Source organism: Choloepus didactylus, chromosome 1 (genome assembly GCF_015220235.1).
Source record: "Choloepus didactylus isolate mChoDid1 chromosome 1, mChoDid1.pri, whole genome shotgun sequence".
NCBI lineage: Eukaryota > Metazoa > Chordata > Mammalia > Pilosa > Megalonychidae > Choloepus > Choloepus didactylus.
The window spans coordinates 161,846,786-161,867,596 of record NC_051307.1 but is presented as its reverse complement, the minus strand read 5'-3'; the positions used below and the strand labels follow the sequence as shown (position 1 = coordinate 161,867,596).

Sequence of the window (20,811 nt, the reverse complement as noted above, 5' to 3'; positions counted from 1 at the left end):
TGGCTGAGATAGCGAATCAATAAAAGAAGGTTATATTCTTGATTCTTCAAAACTTAGAAGTTGGTTAGTTTTTAAGTAGCAAATCTAGAGTCACTGGTAAAAACTGCAACTTAGTTAAAAACTATACCTTAAACTATAACTTGAACATTGAGTTTAGTTGAGGATCATAGGCTTGAATTGAGTAGCATTAAAGTATTAAAGTGTACGGTATTAGGAAAACCATGTCAGTGTTTTGCAGTTATCTGTTTTGTCTTTCATCCTGTGTGCCAGTTTGGACAGTGGTTTTCAAGTTCTGCCAAGTGCCCAAGTTCTTTGGAAGTATACTGGGCTGCTATGTAGGTTAAGGTGGGATTAGGGGAGGCTCAACAAGCAGTTCCAGCCCTTTCCTTTCTCCCACTCACTCAATTTCTTCATTTATTTATTCTGCATAGGATTCTGTATAAGATTTCCTCTTGGAAAAAATGTAGTTTATATTGTATTTAAAAGTTTGGAGACAGTTGCATGCTTGGCAGTTATTCTAGTGAATCTAAACTATGTTGACATTCTTTCACACTATTCTAAGGATCTGGTAAAAAAAAATTGTTTTTGTTCTTTACATCAGAATCTTGACCTATAATTTATGCAAACATTTGTCAGTCTCTTTGCTCTCCCCCCCCCCCCCACCTCCGGCTTATAGACATTATTTAGCCATTTATTTTATCTTTAGCAATATAAAGATTTTGGCCCTGAACTGTATACAGTAAAAATTTTCAATCTACAGGAGATAGATTTTCCAGAGACATTTCCACTTAAATTAAAATAAACTTTTGTGTCTTTCCCTTTAGAAATATTTAGAATAAGGGGAGTTTTGTTTGCACAGATGATTTATATCCATCTTCAGTGTGTAGATGAAGTACATGTCTGGATGCTGAATTAAAACTTGTGGGTACTATAGTCATTTAAACAGATCAAACAATGATAAATGTTATGGTAAAAATGACTTAATTTGTAAGGAAATTCTTTTTCATAGATTAAAAATAATTGCAGTTGAGCAGGATATGACTCCCAGGGATGAATCTGGACCCAGCATCGTGGGATTGAGAACATCTTGGCCAAAAAGGGGGATGCGAAATGAAACTAAATAAAGCTTCAGTGGCTGAGAGATTTCAAATGGAGTTGAGAGGTTACCCTGGTGGACATTCTTACTCACTATATAGAAAACACTTTTTAGGTTTTAATATTTTGGAATAGCTAGAATTAAATACCTGAAACTACCAAACTCCACCCCAGTAGCCTTGACTCTTGAAGACGACTGTGTAACAGTGTAGCTTAAAAGGGGTGACAGTGGGATTGTGAAAACCCTGTGGATTGTACTCCCTTTGTCCAGATAGATGAGTAGAAAAATGGGGACAAAAACTAAATGAAAAATAGGGTGGGATGGGAGGGTGCTGATTTGGGTGTTTTTTAAATTCTTATTCTGATTCTTTCTAGTGTAAGGAAAATGTTCAAAAGTAGATTGGGGTGATGAATGTACAACTATAAGATGGTACTGTGAACAGTTGATTATACACCATGGATGATTGTATGGTATATGAATATATCTCAATAAAACTGAATTAAAAAATAATTGTGGTTGAAGAAAAAAGATAACTATGGAAGCTAGAAAGTTGGGAGTTAAAACCCTATATAGCCAGGATGCATAGTCTAATAGTATCTAAGTTTGCCTGAACTGTATACTAGAGGTCTATGAGACAGTTGTTCAAGTAGTTTTATTTATATGTATTTCAGTAGAAATGTTATTAATTTGAGATGTGCTACATTTGGTTAAATCTTTTAGCTCAGGGAATGTCCAAAAATTGACTGAAGAACCAATCCCTCCTCCCCACCAACCACTTTTCAACGAATAAACTGCCACAGTTTTTCCTCACGCAAGTCAAACTGTTTTTATGGTAAATTTGAACCATCTCATTATGTGTGTTTATGGTGTGCCTGAAAAGAATGTTAAAACAGAGTAACTACATGCAACATGCTCTAGAGTGGGGAGAAAGGAAATTCTGAACTGCAAATTTAAGAGGTTTAGTGATTTTTAAATGTTAGTTTCTGAACTTTCATAAGAAGTACGAAAATGCCTTATTGTTCTGATTTTCTATGTTTTAAATAGGGTATACTTTCAATTTTCCTCTAAAATGACTCACAGTTGCAGTTAAACTTGTGCATGAGTAGATCACATACTGCAGCTCTCTTCAGTAGGTGGGCAGCATCTCTTCTCCTGAGGAATACTTAACTTTCTCAGGTCTTTTTTATCCCTTCTTTTCCAAGAATTTATTATGTATTTTTGACAGGTGCTAAGAGTTTTCTCATGAAAAGTTTTGATGAAAGTGAAACTCAGTTTCATTTTAGTCTTCCTTATTCATTGTTTAATCTTTTATCATTTCACTTTTACCTGTTGGTATTCAATGTATTTCTAGGCTCAGCTTGCCAATCGGAAACAGAAATTAGAGTCTTTGGAGCTGTCTAGTCAGTCGGAAATTCAGCATCTTAGCAGTCAGTTGGAACGGGCTAATGACACTATCTGTGCCAATGAGTTGGAAATAGAGCGCCTCACCATGAGGGTCAATGACTTGGTTGGAACCAATATGACTGTTCTGCAGGAACAGCAGCGAAAAGATGAAGAATTGAAAGAATCTGAAAAACTGTTAGAGGTGTGCTTTATAATTACTGTAATTGGGGAAATGTGTGTATGAGTTTTTAAAGAGAGGAAAATAACCTAAAACTTTCTTCTAACATCTAGGGTTTCTTCCCTACCCTATGGCTGGTGGATCAGATATTGATAGCCATATCAGTGTTGTGCCTATTGTATAACTTACAGTTCTGACTCCCTGGCTTCCTTTTCTCACAAAATAGAAAAATTATAATAATATATGACTTTTTCCTGAATATTTTTCAGGTTCTGCAAGAAGAGAAGAGAGAATTGAAGGCAACACTTCAATCTCAAGAAAATTTCATCCGTGAAACACAAATTCAGAAGGAGAAGCTACAAGCAAAAATAAAGGCAACTGACACGCAACACGTAGAAGTCTTAAGGTATACTTAATCTGAAATATTATTAATCTTAGCTGCTTGGTGGTTTAGCACTGAGTACTAGCTTTGATATTGTCCATTCATAATTTTGAGTTTGATTATATTGTGGATTTTCTTATTCAGTTTTAGCTTTTATAATGTTATAAAATTTAGTGTGGCTAGTTTTTTTCTGCCTCCAGTTTGGGTCCCTAGCAGAGACTCTGATGTTTGAAAAGTTAGAAACCCCTTGGTCAGTCCTCACCCTTGGTGAAACTCCAAATGTGAAAGATTTGTTGTCTTTGTTTTTTGGAAGGTCTCCCTTTGATAGAATAAGTCATGATTAGCAGCTGCTTATCATCAATACTAGCCAACAATTTAGATTGCTCTTTTAAAAAAAAAAATTCTAAAACTAATTTGATGCGTATATATGATTATTGTAATGAGAAGTTTGTAATGGAAAGTAGTAGAATGAGCTATGTTCCCTTCACTTGGTTTAAGTCTGATTCACACTTTTATTCTTGCCAGGACTCCTCTTTTCTTTGTCAACCAAGTGATTTTGGTCATTTTATCTGTCCTTCTGCCTTGATTAAACAGGCCAAATCCCAGTTGAGAAAGTACTAAATTACTGCTGACTTTTTTGAGAAGCATCATCTCTTACCTGTTTACTCTTTCAATGTTCTTTTAGTAAAGGAGAAGACAAAATGAAGAGTTCCGTAGAGTTTAATTACCAAAAACAATTGGAAAATGCAAACTGGTTGTGCATTGTCTGTGTTTTCAAAGATGAAAGACTTTTAGCAATCATCCTTCCATAGGTCACTGGAAGAGTCTCAGGCAGAAAGGAGGTACTCCTCTCAAGAGCAGGGGGACTTAGAAAATGTGCTCTCCCAGTTGGATTTCACCCACAGTAGTGAAGAACTGCTGCAGGCAGAGGTGATTCGTCTTGAAGGCAGGTATATAATTATATACACATTTCAAAAGCTTTCATGTTGTTAAAATGACTTTTTTGATCATCATTTTGATAAAATAAACTAATATAATGTTCTTATTGAAAAAAATAAGTTTCAATAAATTGAATCAGTAAATTGATAAATTAAATATATGTGCTCCTAAGACTAACCTCCTCCACTTGTGCACCGTGCCTACAGTTATTGCCTTTTTCTTCTGCATCATCAGTTTCTTCTTTCTGCTACATCATTCCTACTGGTATAAAACATACCATAATCTCTCCCATTTTGGGAAAAAAATTTAAAACTCTACTTTGGCCCTACGTATCAAGTTACTTTCACATTTCTCAGCACCCTTTCAAATCCAAATTCTTCAAAAGAGTTATTTGTACTTACTTTCTCTACTTCTTCACCTTTTACCTATTTAGAACCCTCTTCTATTGAACTTTCCTCTCTACCACTGCACTGAAACTTCTCTTGGTGAGGTCACAATGGACATGTAGTATGCTTTCTTTCTGTTCTGCAAGGCTGTTGATATTTCCTTGCTACAGGTGTTGCTACAGTCCTGCTTAGGCTATACAATACCCATCCTAACTTGCATCATCGTATTTGTTAACTTTTTTTTTTTGTTTGTCGTATCTCTCAGCTTTTTGACTGAGAGAGTTTGATACTTTGTTTTATACAAACACATGAATCATGATCATTTTACAATAACATTTTCTGTATGTTAAAGATAATACATACACTATTAGCCTATGGCAAAGGAATAACAAGAAAAAATTGCCTTTTTATCCTTTTCAGGTTATCTGTAAGTATTACATTTTTTATTTTCACTTTTACTTATGCTTTTTGGAAATCACTGTTTTCTTTGCTTTCTGTACATATTAAACACACACTTTTTTGCTTTATTCATTTTTCACCTTAGAATATTTAGGATAGTTTTTATTGTTATTGAGGTATATGCATACTCTTTTAAGTTAATAAAATAAAGTGCTTTTTTGATACTGGAAAAAAATTAAAATTTTTGTCATGGATTTTTCATTGATGGGGCTTTTGATAATCTTTTTTTTTTTTTAATTGAGATTGTTCATAAGCCATACAGTTATTCCAAGATCCAAAGTGTACAATCAGTTGCCCACAGTAACGTCATACAGCTGTGCATCCACCATCACAATTAATTTCTTTTTCAATTTTTAGAACATTTTCATTACTGCAGAAAAGAAAGAAAGACAAAAAAAGGAACCTCAAATCCTCCCCTACCCCTAACCAGCCCCCTCCATTATTGACTCATAGTATTGGTATAGTACATTTGTTACTGTTGATGAAAGAATATTAAAATACTATTAACTGTAGTATATAGTTTACAATGGGTATATATTTTTTCCTATATGCCCCTCTATTATTAACTTCTAGTTATAGTGTCATACATTTGCTGCAGTTCATGAGAGAGTTTTCTCGTGTTTGTACAGTTAATCATGTACACCAGAATATTCACTTTCTATACATTCCCATCTTTTAACCTCCAGCTTTCCTTCTGTTGACATACATGACTCTGAGCTTCCCCTTTCCACCACATTCACAGACCATTCAGCACTGTTAGTCATTCTCACAACGTGCTGTCATCACTTCTGTTCACTTCCAAACGTTTAAGTTCACCCTAGTTGAACATTCTGCTCATAATAAACAACTGCTCCCCATTCTTTAGCCCCGTTCTATGTCTGTGAGTTTATGTATTATAACTAGGTCATATCAGTGAGACCCTGCAATATTTGTCCTTATGTGTCTGTCTTATTAAACTCAATATAGTGCCCTCGAGGTTTCATCGTCAACCCACCTTTTTTAAGATGGTTTTGTTCACACACCATACATTCCATCCTAAGTAAACAATCGATGGTTCCCTGTATAGTCATGTATTCATGTATTCACCACCATCACCACTCTCTATATAAGGACATCTCCATTTCTTCCACAAAGAAGAAGAGACAAAGAAGGTAGAGAGACAAAAGAAAAAAAGAAAGAAAGAGAAAAAAAATGACAGCTAGAAAGCAACAAAAGGAAAGATAGCATTAAACTAAAGTAGAATAAAGAGTCAGACATCACCAATGCCAAGAGTCCCATACCCCACCCCTATGTCCCCCTCCCCTGTATGCATTTAGCTTTGGTATATTGCCTTTGTTACATTAAAGGGAGAATAATACAATGTTTCTGTTAATTATAGTTGCCTGTTTGCATTGATTGTATTTTTTCCCAATCCCACCCTATTTTTAACACCTTGCAATGTTGACATTCATTTGTTTTCCCTTATGTAAAAACATATTTGTACCTTTTATCACAATCGTTGAGCATGCTAGGTTTCACTGAGTTATACAGTCCCAGTCTTTATCTTTCCTCTTTCCTTTTGGTGCCCCGCATGGTCCTAACCTTCCTCTTTCAACCATGCTCACAGTCTTCTTTGTTCAGTGTACTCACATTGCTGTGCTGCTATCTTAAAATTGTGTTCCAAACCTTTCACTCCTGTCTTTTCCTTTCTGTCTGCAGTGCTCCCTTTAGTGTTTCCTGTAGAGCCAGGTATCTTGTTCACAATCTCTGTCATTGTCTGTTAGAAAATATTTTAAGCTCTCTCTCATAATTTGAAGGACAGTTTTGCCAGATACAGGATTCTTGGTTGGTGGTTTTTCTCTTTCAGTATCTTAAATGTATTACACCACTTCCTTTTTGCCTCCATGGTTTCTGCTGAGAAAGCCACACAGTCTTATCAAGCTTCCTTTGTATGTGATGGATCGCTTTTCTCTTGCTGCTTTCAGAATTCTCTCTTTATCTTTGATGTTTGATAATCTGATTATTAAGTGTCTTGGCGTAGGCCTATTCACATCTATTCTGTTTGGAGTACACTGTGCTTTTGGATCTGTAATTTTGTGTCTTTCATAAGAGATGGGAAGTTTTCATTGATTATTTCCTCTATTATTGCTTCTGCCCCTTTTCCCTTCTCTTCTCCTTCTGGGACACCAGTGACACGTACATTCCTGTGTTTCATGTTGTCATTCAGTTCCCAGAGACGTTGCTCATATTTTTCCATTCTTTTCTCTATTTGTTCTTTTGTGTATAGGCTTTCAGGTATCTTGTTCTGCAGTTCCTGAGTGTTTTCTTCTGCCTTTTGAGATCTGCCATTGTATGTCTCCATTGTGTCTTTCATCTCCTTACGTTGTGCCTTTCATTTTCCATAGATTGTGCCAGTTTTTTTGAACTTTCAATTTCTATCTTATGTACACCCAGTGTTTTCATTACGCAGTTCATCTCTTTTGCCATATCTTCCCTAAACTTTTTAAATTGATTTAGCATTAGTTGTTTCAGTTCCTGTACCTCAGTTGAAGTGTAAGTTTGTTTCTTTGACTGGGCCATAATTTCATTTTTCTTAGTGTAGGTTGTAGTTTTCTGTTGTCTAGGCATCTGGTTTCCTTGGTTACCCCAATCAGGTTTTCCTAGACCAGAATGGGCTCAGAGCTCAGAAGGGGGCAATATTCAGTATCAGGTCTCCCTGAGGCTGTGTCTTAGAAGATTGATACACCCTTTGATGCCTTAAGTCACTGTGCTTTTCTGCCAAGCAAATGGCGCCTGTCAGCCTGTCATTCCACACTGATGTAAAGAGGTGTGGCTCGTGGCTGTTTTCCCCCAGGTTCTGGTTCTGAATGGAAGGTGGGTAGTAGAGCTTGGCCTCTTAGGGAAGATACAACCCCTGGGGATATATCATTTGTATTTGAATAGTCTCTGTAACTCTGCTGTCTCCACCCTTGCCTGGGTCAGAGAGCTGCGAACTAAAAATGGCTGAGGCTTTCTCCACTGAGCTGAAAAAGGGACAGAAAGCCCCCTTCAGGGCCAGTCCATGGCCACCCCCAGCTTTACCCATTGGCCAAAGATAGCACCATCCTCTGGGCTCCCCCTCCCTCCCAGAGAGGTCCTCTGGCTCTCCAAGGTCAGTCATCACCAAAAGCCTCTGTCTGCTTGTTGGGGATTCATAGCTTGTATTGAGCAGTCAACATTTGTTAATTAAAACCTCAGTTGGAGCTGGGCGGAGGTATATTCACTTGTTCAGAGAGTGCTGCTCTCTGGCATAGCAAGGCTTTGCAGTTTGGGCGGCTGTGGGGGAGGGCTCTTGCTCAGGTCTGCAGTTTTTATTTACAGATTTTATGCTGTGATCTTGGGCATTCCTCCCAATCCAGGTTGGTGTTTGATGTGTGGACAGTCACGTTTGTCCCCCAGCAGTTATTCCAGATTATTTACTAGCTCCTGGTTGTTTATTAGTTGTTCCAGGGGGACTAACTAGCTTCCACTCCTCTCTATGCCTCCATCTTCTTCCAACTCCTTGATAGTCTTTTAAAATGTGCTCTCATTAGCCTCTGACGACTTGACTCTTATTTCTGACTTGATGTGTTACTTTGGACACCTTAGCCTCTTTAAACTGCAAGTTTTCTCTTTTAACTGCAATTATCTGTAGATAGGGCAAGATTATCTTTGATTTTTTTTTGTCTCTAACTCAGTGTTCGGTACATTGTTAGCCCTTATTAAGTGTAAATAAATGAACATTGTAGAGTTTTTAGAAACAGGCAGAACTGGAACAAATGAATAAAAACAGTGTTCATTAATAAAACAATGGCTTTAATTTTTTGTTGTTATTTCACAAGTAGGTTAAGGAGCCCTTCAGACAATTTTTCTTTTTCAGATTGAACAAAATATTCCTTAACACAGGAAATGTAGGAATTTAAATAATTGTTTTGTGTCATAATACAAAGATGGTATTTTTGAATGATAGCTTTATCTGAACATTGCTTATGTTGGCAGAATAACATAGGTGATTATTAATAATTTATTGAACAGTCTACATAGAACCTTATGATGCAGGGGTTGAGCGGGTGGTGGACAAAGTTGGAGGGAGATAAGAAGTAAAAGGCATTATTCTAGTCATAGACTAGAGGGACAAAATATACGTGTTTAAATTCCTGAGAGCAATTTAAAGTAGCTTGTTAAATATAGAAAATTGTAGAAAATTTCTACATTCAAGCTATAAGAATTGAGAGTAAGCTATATTTAAGGTGATTACGGGAATGAGTGTTGAGGTGGCTCAAAAGAGATAAATGCTGGTGTGATACCTGAAAAGGTTTTGAGCATCCATTGCCAGATGGGAACAGAAGGTGCTTTTCAGTCAGAGTGATAATGTATGAAAAGGCAAGAAGTCAGGCGTAGCTAGGGGACATGACAGTTAAGTAAAGCTTATCAATTTAGGAGTAAAAAGACCATGTTGGGGAAAATGAGCAATGAGATAAGAGAGGTATGGTGTCCCTGTGGTCCCTGTTTCTGATGAGGGAGTCACTCAAAAATGAGTGTCAATTCTTGACTAAGGGTGAAAATTCTTTAAAGAAGGTTATTCTGGCAGCTGTGGATATTGTAGATGTGTGTGATGAGGATTGAGACCATGATGGCAGCTCCTGTACAACTAGAGAGAAAAAATTTGTTAAGTTACTGAAATCTTTATAATTTTCTAACCAGTTAAATTTTAAGCTGGGGAGAGTATAGGAAAACCCAGAAGTCTCTCTTAGAGTTAAAGTTGAATTTAACTGCCTCTGGTGATAAGGAAGTTGGAAATGAATTTTAATTTGGGGTGTGGAGTAATGCTTAAGATATTGGCAAGCTTTTTCTTAGACATTAAAAGGGTAAGTTAGATAATTTAATTTGTAGGTTTCAAGGTTTTGTTTTGTTTTAAATATGTGATCTTATTTTTGTCATACAGCTTGGAATCTGTGAGTACAACATGTAAACAGCTGAGTCAAGAACTAATGGAAAAATATGAAGAATTGAAGAAGATGGAAGGACATAACAATGAGTACAGGACAGAGATTAAAAATGTAAAAATCTGCATGCCTGGGATTGCAAAGTTGTATGTATTTATGGACTGAGCTTGATTGGTCATTACAGAAGTTATTTTTAATGAGTAAAAAATGTATTCCAGAATACATTTGATATTCAGGAGTGGAAGAGCACCTGGACTGTGCTTAGGGAAAGAACCTTCTTTCTTTGGCATCCTCAGGCATGCCATGTAAATATTGTCAAGATAATTAATTGAACTCTGAAACTTTATTTTAAACATTTTTGATGAAAAGCTCTTTAAAAATACCTACTTTCTTGCTTGTAAAAAGATATGTAAGCTGTTATTTAATAATTTCTTATTGACTAAAAGTAGTTATGGATATATTTTCCTTCTGTGCTGTGATTTAGTTATATCTTCCTGGGCTATTTAAGGAATGTAGAGTTGTTTGTCTCTACATTAATAGGCCCTGGTTGCTCTGTTTGTTGACTGTATTTTCTTTTTTAAATTGCTTCTGTTTTTAGATTACTTCTAGCCCCTTTCTTCCTCTCTTCTTTCTATTTGTTCTTTATTATCTTTTGTGGGCCAGGAAACCATGTAAGCAAAATTTTTAGATTTGCAACTAAAAAAAGAATGAAGGTCACAGGTGCTCTCCTCTGAATAAAGTATGCATGGACTTTGATTCTGGTCAAATTTGAATAACCTGTCTCTCCCTCTTTTGAGATCTAATAAAATTGTGGGTGTAAACACCTGAACTTCAGTACAGATATGCAACTTGGTAAATTGCCAATTTTTTGCACATTTACCCTAGGAAAAGTTTCTTGTCTTGAGGTAAGGTAAAACCGTATTAACTATTAATATATTTTTCTATCTAGATGCTTTCTCTTAGTTTTTGCTGTTTTCCTTTCTGTTCCTTTGTAGTTGAAAGAACAGATTTTACAGGCTGAACAGAGTTACAGTTCTGCATTAGAAGGAATGAAGATGGAAATCTCCCAGCTAACTCGGGAATTGCATCAGCGAGATATCACTATTGCTTCTGCCAAAGGTTCTTCCTCAGACATGGAAAAGCAACTCAAAGCAGAAATACAAAAAGCAGAAGAAAAAGCAGTAGAGCACAAGGTGAAGCTTGAACAAAAACACTTTTTATTTAAAGTTTGTTTTTGAAGTTTGAATTTATTAAAGATATAATTTCCATAATATTTAGTAAATTTTTAGTAGACAACTACCTTGGGCTGAGGGTATACTAGTTAACAAGCATTCTAGTGAGGATTGGTGGGGATGTGAGAGTAGATTCTGAAAATAAAGAGACTGTTTTGGTAGTGTGTAGTGAGAGGCACTAGGGAGCATACCTGAGGACTACCAGATCTAGGCCACTTGATTCAGAGGCTTCCCAGAGGACCTGGTGACAAAGTTAAGACCTGAGGGTTGAATAGGATTTAGCTGGGTGAAGAGAAGTATTTTAGTTTTCTGGCTGCTAACACAAATACAGTGCAGTGGGTTGGCTTAAACAATGGGAATTTATTAGCTTACGGTTTTGAGGTTAAGGGAAGTCCAAAATCAAGACATCTTCATGGTGATGCTTTCTCCTGGAAGACTGTGGTGTTCTGGGGCTGCCTGCTGGTGCTCCTTGATCCTTTTCTATCATGTGGCAATACACATGGCAGCTTCTCCTGGTTTCTCCCTTTTCTTCCAGGTTTTGCTAACTTTTAGCCTCAGGCTGCTCCCTCTGGCTTGCTTTCTTTCTAAGACCTTCCCCATGAGGCCTTTAGTAATAGGATTAGGACCCATTGTGATACAGCTGGGCCATATCTTAACTGAAGTAACTTCATCAAAAGGTCCTATTTAAAAGGGTTCACACCCACAGGAATGGATTAAGTTTAAGAACATGTTTTCTGAGGTATATAGCTCCAAGCCACCATAGGGAGGAAGAGTACTTCAGGCAAAGGGAAAATACACTCAGCGGTCTCTAAGAGAGAGTGTGACATGTTCGCTGTGGCTGAAACTAGATTACAAGTGAGGCAAGTGGCAAGAGATAACTGGAGATGTAAGCAGGGATTAGCTCCTGAAGGGCTTTGTCAGCCATGATCTGGAGGTCAGTAGAGATTGGCTTTAAGCAGGAATGAAATATTTCTGTGGCAGTAGAGGAGAGAACAAGCAAGGAAACAAAAGTCACTTAGATGCTGTTACAACATCTGATATAATCAGATGTTGGTCTAAGCAGTGGGCAAAGGAAACAGAGGGAAATAGATGAATTCTAGAGATATTGACTGGACTTTGTATTTGATTGGACTGAGAGAGTGAGGTAGACAGAGTTAAGGAAACATGTCACTCATGATTCAAGGTTGGGCAACTGAACAGAAAATAATGCTCTTCAGTAAAGTAGAGAAAAGATAGGGAGCAAGTTTGGAGGGAGGATGATGAGTTTGTGTGAAAGGTACCCAAGACAGGGAGGTTGGCAGAAGGGACATTTGTTTTGGCACATTTGGTTTGGGATGAAGGCTGTACTTTCATATGGGAATGTCTAATAGTCAATTACACAGAAGTCCTGGGGTTCAAGATTAAAAGCAGGGTTGAGGATTTAGCTGTGAGAGTCCTTGCATGAAACTGGTATTTGGAATGCCCCGAGAGACATAGATTATAATGATAAAGCATAGAGTATGAGGAGCAGGGACCTATACCAAGCTTAGGATACTACTTAACTAGGAAAAATGGAGTTTAAAAAGGTAGCAGTGAGGAAAGTAGGGAGGAAACCTACTCTAAGGAAGCAGGAAGCCAAGGAAAACAGGAAGCTTTTCAGGTAGGAATCATCAAGCAGAAAAGTTTAAGGACAATGAAGATTGAAAAATAAATTATTTTGTGAAAAGAGTACAGTTCTACATGATGTTGGATGTAGAAGCCAAATTATGGGAGCTAACACAGGAGAGTGGTTAGAGTTACCAATGGACTGAAGCTCTGCTCCTTTACCACCTGATTCATCATCTTAGAGTTATTAGTATTTTTTTTTTCTTTTTTTGCAGCTTTGAAACTTACTTTCACTGCAACCTACTGCCAAACAAGCATGCATTTATGTAGAGAGAAAACAGAAACAAAAGTTTCATGAAAGAGTAATTTTCCATTCTATTACCTTTGTTTTTTTTTTGTTTTTTTTTTTTTGCTTTTTTTTATTGTGGAATATAACATATATACGTAGAAGTGATAACTTTCCAAGTGCAATTTAACAAGTAGTTAGCAAATTTCAAAGAATGTTAAGGGTTACAGTTCCACAGTTTCAGTTATTTCCTTCTAGCTATTGTAATACCCTAGCAAATAAGTAGAAGAAAATTATGTAGAGATTCAGTATTCATAATCCTTTGTTAACTTCCATCTTGTCTGTTGCTACCCCTTCTAGTTTAATCACTTTCCTGAGCTTCAGTGGCAGTGACCACCCTAACTTGGTCACGTTGCAAAAAGGTAGCAAATTATGGGACAAGGGGACACATCTGGTTGATGAGGCTTTTACATACTCTGGGTTTTCGGACTTAGCTGGGATAGTTCTCTGGAGGATTTATGTTTCTGAAGAATAAACTTAATGAGTGAAATTTTTATAGAGTCTCAGATAGGGATCTGGGTATTCTTTAGAGTCTTCAGGACTATTGTTGACTTGGGCTTATCAGTTGTGGGCCATTTGGCATATAGAGCTGAAGCTTGCATAGGAGTAACCTCCAGGTCAGCCTCTTGACTCCATTTGAATTCTCTTAGCAACTGAAATCTTATTTTGTGGTCTTTCTTTTCCTCCTTGTGGTCAAAAAGGCATTGTCAACCCCTCAATGTCAGGGTCAGGCTCATGCCTAGAATCCGTGTCCCACGTTGCCAGGGAGACTCATTCATCTGAGGGGTGTTGTCTCACATCAGGGGGAGGGTGATGAATTTATTTGCAGAGTTAGGCTTAGAGAGAGAAAGTCCACATTTGAGCAACGAAAAAGGTTTTCTGGAGGTGACTCCTAGGTGGACTTAGCCTCCCCTTTATAACCACAAGATTGAGGACTTGAATTAAAAAGTAAGGGGTTCCTAAGTTCACATAGCATGTGTTATGTTCATGATAATCCATCCATGTCTCACATTATAATCACTTACATGATTATAATTCTCATCACTCTCTATTTTAAACAATTCTCATGACCCAAAACACCTCGTAGCCCTTTTCAGGCCTTAATTTGTCCCTAGTATTTGTGTGGTACTAGTAAGGTATTTCTATTAATTATAGTCCCTAGTTTGCAATAGGTAAGTTTTTCCCAAATACAATTCTGTTGTCAACTCTCTGTACTAGTGTCATACCTTAGAAGTATATCATGCAAGGACTTACCTGTATTTGTAGTGCTGATCTGTGGGATGCATGCCTTTAAACAACCCTTCAATCCAATTCGCCTTCAATACAGCTCTGATACTTACAATCCCATTAACAATCAATCATCACCCCTATCCTTTCCTATACCTTTGAATTCACCATCATTAACATCTGAACATATTAGATTACCATTCCCCTCCACTAGCTTCTATCACTAGGTCCCCAGTATTCTATATTATAACACATTGCTTTTACATTGTTCAGGGAGTTCATAGAAGTTGCAACATATAATATCTCTTCATTTGTGTCTGACTTATTTTACTCAGAATTATATCTTCAAAGTTCATCCATGTTGCCATATGTTTCAGGACCTTGTTCCTTCTTACTGCTGCAGTAGTATTCCATTGTATGTGTATACCACATTTTATTTATCCACTGTTGAAGGACACTTGGATTGTTTCCATCTCTTGGCAATTGGGAACAATGCTGCTGTGAACATCAGTGTACAAATGTCTTCATGTCACTGCTTTCAAATCTGGGTATAGACCGAGAAGTGGAATTGCTGGATTGTAGGGTAATTTGATATATACTTTTCTGAGAAACTGCCAAACTGTCTTCCACAGTGGCGGTATGATTATACATCCCCACCAGCAATGAGTAAGAGTTCCAGTTTCTCCACATCCTCTCCAGCATTTATTGTTTCGTGCTTGTTTAATGGCAGCCATTCTTATTGGTGTAAGATGGTATGTCATTGTGGTCTTAATTTGCATTTCCTTAATAGCTAGTGAAGATGAACATTTTTTCATGTTATTTGGCCATTTGTATTTCCTCTTTGGAAAAATACCTTTTCATATCTTTTTCCCATTTTATAATTGGGCTGTTTGTACTATTGTTGAGTTGTAGGATTTCTTTATATATGCAGGATATCAGTGTCTTATCAAATATATGGTTTCCAAATATTTTCTCCCATTGAGTTGGCTACCTCTTCACCTTTTTGACGAAGTTTTTTGAGGCACAGAAGCTTTTGATCTTGAGGAGTTCCATTTATCTATTTTTTCTTTCATAGCTTGTGCTTTGGGTATAAGGTCTTAAGAAGCTACCTCCTATTACTAGGTCCTGAAGATATTTCCCTATACTGTCTTCTAAGAACTTTATTGTGCTGTCTTTTATATTGAGGTCTTTGATCCACTTTGAGCTAATTTTCGTATAGGATGTGAGCTAGGGGTACTCTTTCATTCTTTTGGTTATGGATATCCAGTTCTCCCAGCCCCATTTGTTGAAGAAACTGTTCTGTCCTAGTTCATTGGATTTTTATAAAAAATCAGTCAACCATAAATCTGGTGGTCTATTTCCAAACTTTCAATTCAATTCCATTGATTAATATATCTACCTTTGTGCCAGTACCGTGTTGTTTTGACCACTGTGGCTTTATAGTAGGCTTCAAAGTCTGGAAGTGTAAGTCCTCCCACTTCGTTCTTCTTTTTTAGGATGTTTTTGGCAGTTCGAGGCCCCTTTCCTCCCATATAAATTTGATAACTAGCTTTTCCAAGTTTACAAAGTAGGTTGTTTTAATTTTGATTGGAATTGCATTGACTCTGTAGATCACTTTGGGTAGAATTGACATCTTAATGATGTCTAGTCTTCCTATCCATGAGCACGGAATATTTTTCCACTTATTTAGGTCCTTTTTTAAATTTCTTTTAGTGAAGTTTTGGAATTTTCTGGGTAGAGGTCTTTTATGTCCTTGGTTAAATTTATTCCTAGGTACTTGATTTTTTTTTAGTTGCTATTGTGAATGGAATTTTTTTTTTTTTTTTGATTGCCTCGTCTTTAGGTCATTACTAGTATATAGTAACATTACTGATTTATGTGCATTAAGCTTATATCCCGCCAGTTTGCTGAATTTGTTTATTAGTTCTTGTAGCTTTGCTGTCGAATTCTCAGGATTTTCCAAATATAAAATCATATCATCTGCAAATAATGACAGTTTTACTTTTTCCTTTCCACTTTGGATGCCTTTAAAAATTTCTTTGTCTTGGAGAATTGCTCTGGCTGGAACTTCTAGCACAGTGTTGAATAATAGTATTGGCAGTGGGCATCCTTGTCTTGTTCCTGATCTTAGGGGGAAGGCTTTCAGTCTCTCACTGTTGAGTACCATGCTGGCTGTGGGTTTTTCATATTTGCCTTTTATCATACTGAGGGGAACATTCCCTTAATTTCTACCATTTGAAGTGTTTTTATCAAAATGAGATGTTGAATTTTCTCAGATGCTTTTTCAGCATCTATTGAGATGATCATTTGATTTTTCCCTTTCGATTTGTTAATGTGTTGTATTACATTAATTGATTTTGTTATGTTGAGCCACCCTTGCCTGCCAGGGATGAGCCCTACTTGGTCATGGCATGTAATTCTTTTAATGTGCCTTCTGATTTGATTTACAAGTGTTTTGTTTAGGATTTTTGCATCTGTATTCATTAGTGAGATTGACCTATAGTTTCTCTTTTTTGTGTCTTTATCTGGTTTTGGTATCAGAGTGATATTAGCTTCATAAAATGAGTTAGGTAATATTCCTTTTTCTTCAGTTTTTGTAAAGAGTTTGAGCAAGAATGGTGTGAATTCTTTTTGGAAAGTGGTGAAACGCCCCTGTGAAACCATCTGGCCTTAAGTTTTTATTTGTAGGAAGCTTTTTGATGATTTATTGGATCTCTTTGCTTGTGATTCGTTTGTTGAGGTCTTCTATTTCTTCTTGACTCAGTCTAAGTTTTTCATGTGTTTTCCAGGAAATTGTCTATTTCCTTTAAATTGTCGTATCTTATAATTTTTTTTTTTATTTCTTTGAAATCTGTAGTAATTATCCCCTTCTGATTTCTGATTCTGTTTATTAGGGTCTTCTCTCTTTTTTACTTTGTCAGTCTGACTAACAGTCTGCCAATCTTAGTGATCTTCTCAAAGAACCAACTTTTGGTTTTATTTATTTTGTTGTTTTTTTGTTCTCCAGCTCATTTATTTCTGCTTAAATCTTTGTTACCTCTTTTCTTCTACTTGCTTTAGGTTAGTTTGCTGATCATTCTCTAGCCTCTTCAGTTGTTCAGCTGGGTCTTTGGTTTTACCTCTTTCTTGCTTTTTTTCCTTTTTTTTTTTTATCTTCATTTTATTGAGATATATTCACATACCACACAGTCATACAAAACAAATTGTACATTCGATTGTTCACAGTACCATTACATAGTTGTACATTCATCACCTAAATCAATCCCTGACACCTTCATTAGCACACACACAAAAATAACAAGAATAATAATTAAAGTGAAAAAGAGCAATTGAAGTAAAAAAGAACACTGGGTACCTTTGTCTGTTTGTTTGTTTGTTTCCTTCCCCTATTTTTCTACTCATCCATCCATAAACTAGACAAAGTGGAGTGTGGTCCTTATGGCTTTCCCAATCCCATTGTCACCCTCATAAGCTACATTTTTATACAATTGTCTTCGAGATTCATGGGTTCTGGGTTGTAGTTTGATAGTTTCAGGTATCCACCACCAGCTACCCCAATTCTTTAGAACCTAAAAAGGGTTGTCTAAATTGTGCGTAAGAGTGCCCACCAGAGTGACCTCTCGGCTCCTTTTGGAATCTCTCTGCCATTGAAGCTTATTTCATTTCCTTTCACATCCCCCTTTTGGTCAAGAAGATGTTCTCCGTCCCACGATGCCAGGTCTACATTCCTCCCTGGGAGTCATATTCCACGTTGCCAGGGAGATTCACTCCCCTGGGTGTCTGATCCCACGTAGTGGGGAGGGCAGTGATTTCACCTTTCAAGTTGGCTTAGCCAGAGAGAGAGGGCCACATCTGAGCAACAAAGAGGCATTCAGGAGGAGGCTCTTAGGCACAATTATAGGGAGGCCTAGCCTCTCCTTTGCAGCAACTGTCTTCCCAAGGGTAAAACCTATGGTAGAGGGCTCAACCCATCAAACCACCAGTCCCCTATGTCTGTGGTCATGTTAGGAACCATCGAGGTGGGGTAGGCCAATACCCCTGCATTCTCCACGGGCTCCTCAAGGGGGCACTACATATTTTTTTCCTTGTTTTTCTTTTTTTTTTTTTAACTTTCCTTCCTTTTTTAAATCAACTGTATGAAAAAAAAATTAAAAAAAAAAAAAAAACATACAATAAAAGAAAATTTCGAAGAGACCATAACAAGGGAATAAGAAAAAGACAACTAACCCAAGTTAACTGCTTAACTTCCAACCTGTTCCTACTTTACCCCAAGAAAGTTACCTAATATAGCAACATTTCTGTGAACTTGTTCCTACTATATCCATCGGAAATTAACAGACCATAGTCATTCCTGGGCATCCCCAGAACATTAAATAGCTTATCTGTTCTTCTTGGATTATTGTTCCCCCTTCCTTAATTGCTCTCTATTGCTAGTTCCCCTACATTCTACATTATAAACCATTTGTTTTACATTTTTTAAAGTTCACATTAGTGGTAGCATATAATATTTCTCTTTTTGTGCCTGGCTTATTTCGCTCAGCATTATGTCTTCAAGGTTCATCCATGTTGTCATATGTTTCACGAGATCGTTCCTTCTTACTGCCGTGTAGTATTCCATCGTGTGTATATGCCACATTTTATTTATCCACTCATCTGTTGAAGGACATTTGGGTTGTTTCCATCTCTTGGCAATTGTGAATAATGCTGCTATGAACATTGGCGTGCAGATATCTGTTCGTGTCACTGCTTTCCTATCTTCCGGGTATATACCAAGAAGTGCAATCGCTGGATCGAATGGTAACTCTATATCTAGTTTTCTAAGGAACTGCCAGACTGACTTCCAGAGTGGCTGAACCATTATACAGTCCCACCAACAATGAATAAGAGTTATAATTTCTCCACATCCCTTCCAGCATTTGTAGTTTCCTGTTTGTTTAATGGCAGCCTTTCTAACCGGTGTTAGATGGTATCTCATTGTGGTCTTAATTTGCATCTCTCTAATAGCTAGTGAAGCTGAACATTTTTTCATGTGTTTCTTGGCCATTTGTATTTCCTCTTCAGAGAACTGTCTTTTCATATGTTTTGCCCATTTTATAATTGGGCTGTCTGTACTATTGTCATTGAGTTGTAGGATTTCTTTATATATGCAAGATATCAGTCTTTTGTCAGATACATGGTTTCCAAAAATTTTTTCCCATTGAGTTGGCTGCCTCTTTACCTTTTTGAGAAATTCCTTTGAGGTGCAGAAACTTCTAAGCTTGAGGAGTTCCCATTTATCTATTTTTTCTTTTGTTGCTTCTGCTTTGGGTGTAAAGTCTAGGAAGTGGCTGCCTAATACAAGGTCTTGAAGATGTTTTCCTAGATTATCTTCTAGGAGTTTTATGGTACTTTTTTTTATATTGAGATCTTTGGTCCATTTTGAGTTAATTTTTGTGTAGGGTGTGAGGTAGGGGTCCTCTTTCATTCTTTTGGATATGGATATCCAACTCTCCCAGCCCCATTTGTTGAAAAGACCATTATGTCTCAGTTCGGTGACTTTGGGGGCCTTATCAAAGATCAGTCGGCCATAGATCTGAGGATCTATCTCTGAATTCTCAATTCGATTCCATTGATCTATATGTCTATCTTTGTGCCAGTACCATGCTGTTTTGACAACTGTGGCTTTATAATAAGCTTCAAAGTCAGGGAGTGTAAGTCCTCCCACTTTGTTTTTCTTTTTTAGAGTGTCTTTAGCAATTCGAGGCATCTTCCCTTTCCAAATAAATTTGATAACTAGCTTTTCCAAGTCTGCAAAGTAGGTTGTTGGAATTTTGATTGGGATTGCATTGAATCTGTAGATGAGTTTGGGTAGAATTGACATCTTAATGACATTTAGCCTTCCTATCCATGAACATGGAATATTTTTCCATCTTTTAAGGTCCCCTTCTATTTCTTTTAGTAGAGTTATGTAGTTTTCTTTGTATAGGTCTTTTACATCTTTGGTTAAGTTTATTCCTAGGTACTTGATTTTTTTTAGTTGCTATTGAAAATGATATCTTTTTCTTGAGTGTCTCTTCAGTTTGTTCATTTCTAGCATATAGAAACATTACTGACTTATGTGCATTAACCTTGTATCCCGCTACTTTGCAAAATTTGTTTATTAGCTCTAGTAGCTGTATCGTTGATTTCTCAGGGTTTTCTAGATATAAGATCATATCATCTGCAAACAATGACAGTTTTACTTCTTTTCCAATTTGGATGCCTTTTATTTCTTTGTCTTGCCGGAGTGCCCTGGTTAGCACTTCCAGCACAATGTTGAATAACAGTGGTGACAGCGGGCATCCTTGTCTTGTTCCTGATCTTAGAGCGAAGGCTTTCAGTCTCTCACCATTGAGTACTATGCTGGCTGTGGGTTTTTCATATATGCTCTTTATCATATTGAGGAAGTTTCCTTCAGTTCCTACCTTTTGAAGTGTTTTTATCAAAAAGGGATGTTGGATTTTGTCAAATGCTTTTTCGGCATCTATTGAGATGATCATTTGATTTTTCCCTTTCGAATTGTTAATGTATTGTAATACATTGATTGATTTTCTTAGGTTGAACCATCCTTGCATGCCTGGAATGAACCCCACTTGGTCATGGTGTATGATTTTTTTAATGTGTCTTTGAATTCGATT

At 36.9% G+C, this 20,811-nt stretch overlaps 1 protein-coding gene across 9 annotated transcripts in view; it reads left to right on the top strand.

Annotated features, from left to right (window-relative positions):
- CEP63 (centrosomal protein 63) overlaps window positions 1-20,811 on the top strand; it is a 121,863-nt gene that overhangs the window by 88,592 nt on the left and 12,460 nt on the right. For 8 of the 9 annotated variants that reach the window (XM_037844599.1, XM_037844609.1, XM_037844617.1 and 5 more), the window contains 5 exons: window positions 2,448-2,681; window positions 2,927-3,063; window positions 3,852-3,989; window positions 9,766-9,880; window positions 10,762-10,959. In XM_037844599.1, coding sequence (XP_037700527.1) covers window positions 2,448-2,681; window positions 2,927-3,063; window positions 3,852-3,989; window positions 9,766-9,880; window positions 10,762-10,959 — 822 coding nt within the window. The remainder of the gene's footprint in view (window positions 1-2,447; window positions 2,682-2,926; window positions 3,064-3,851; window positions 3,990-9,765; window positions 9,881-10,761; window positions 10,960-20,811) is intronic. The other variant, XM_037844611.1, reaches the window with a different exon arrangement.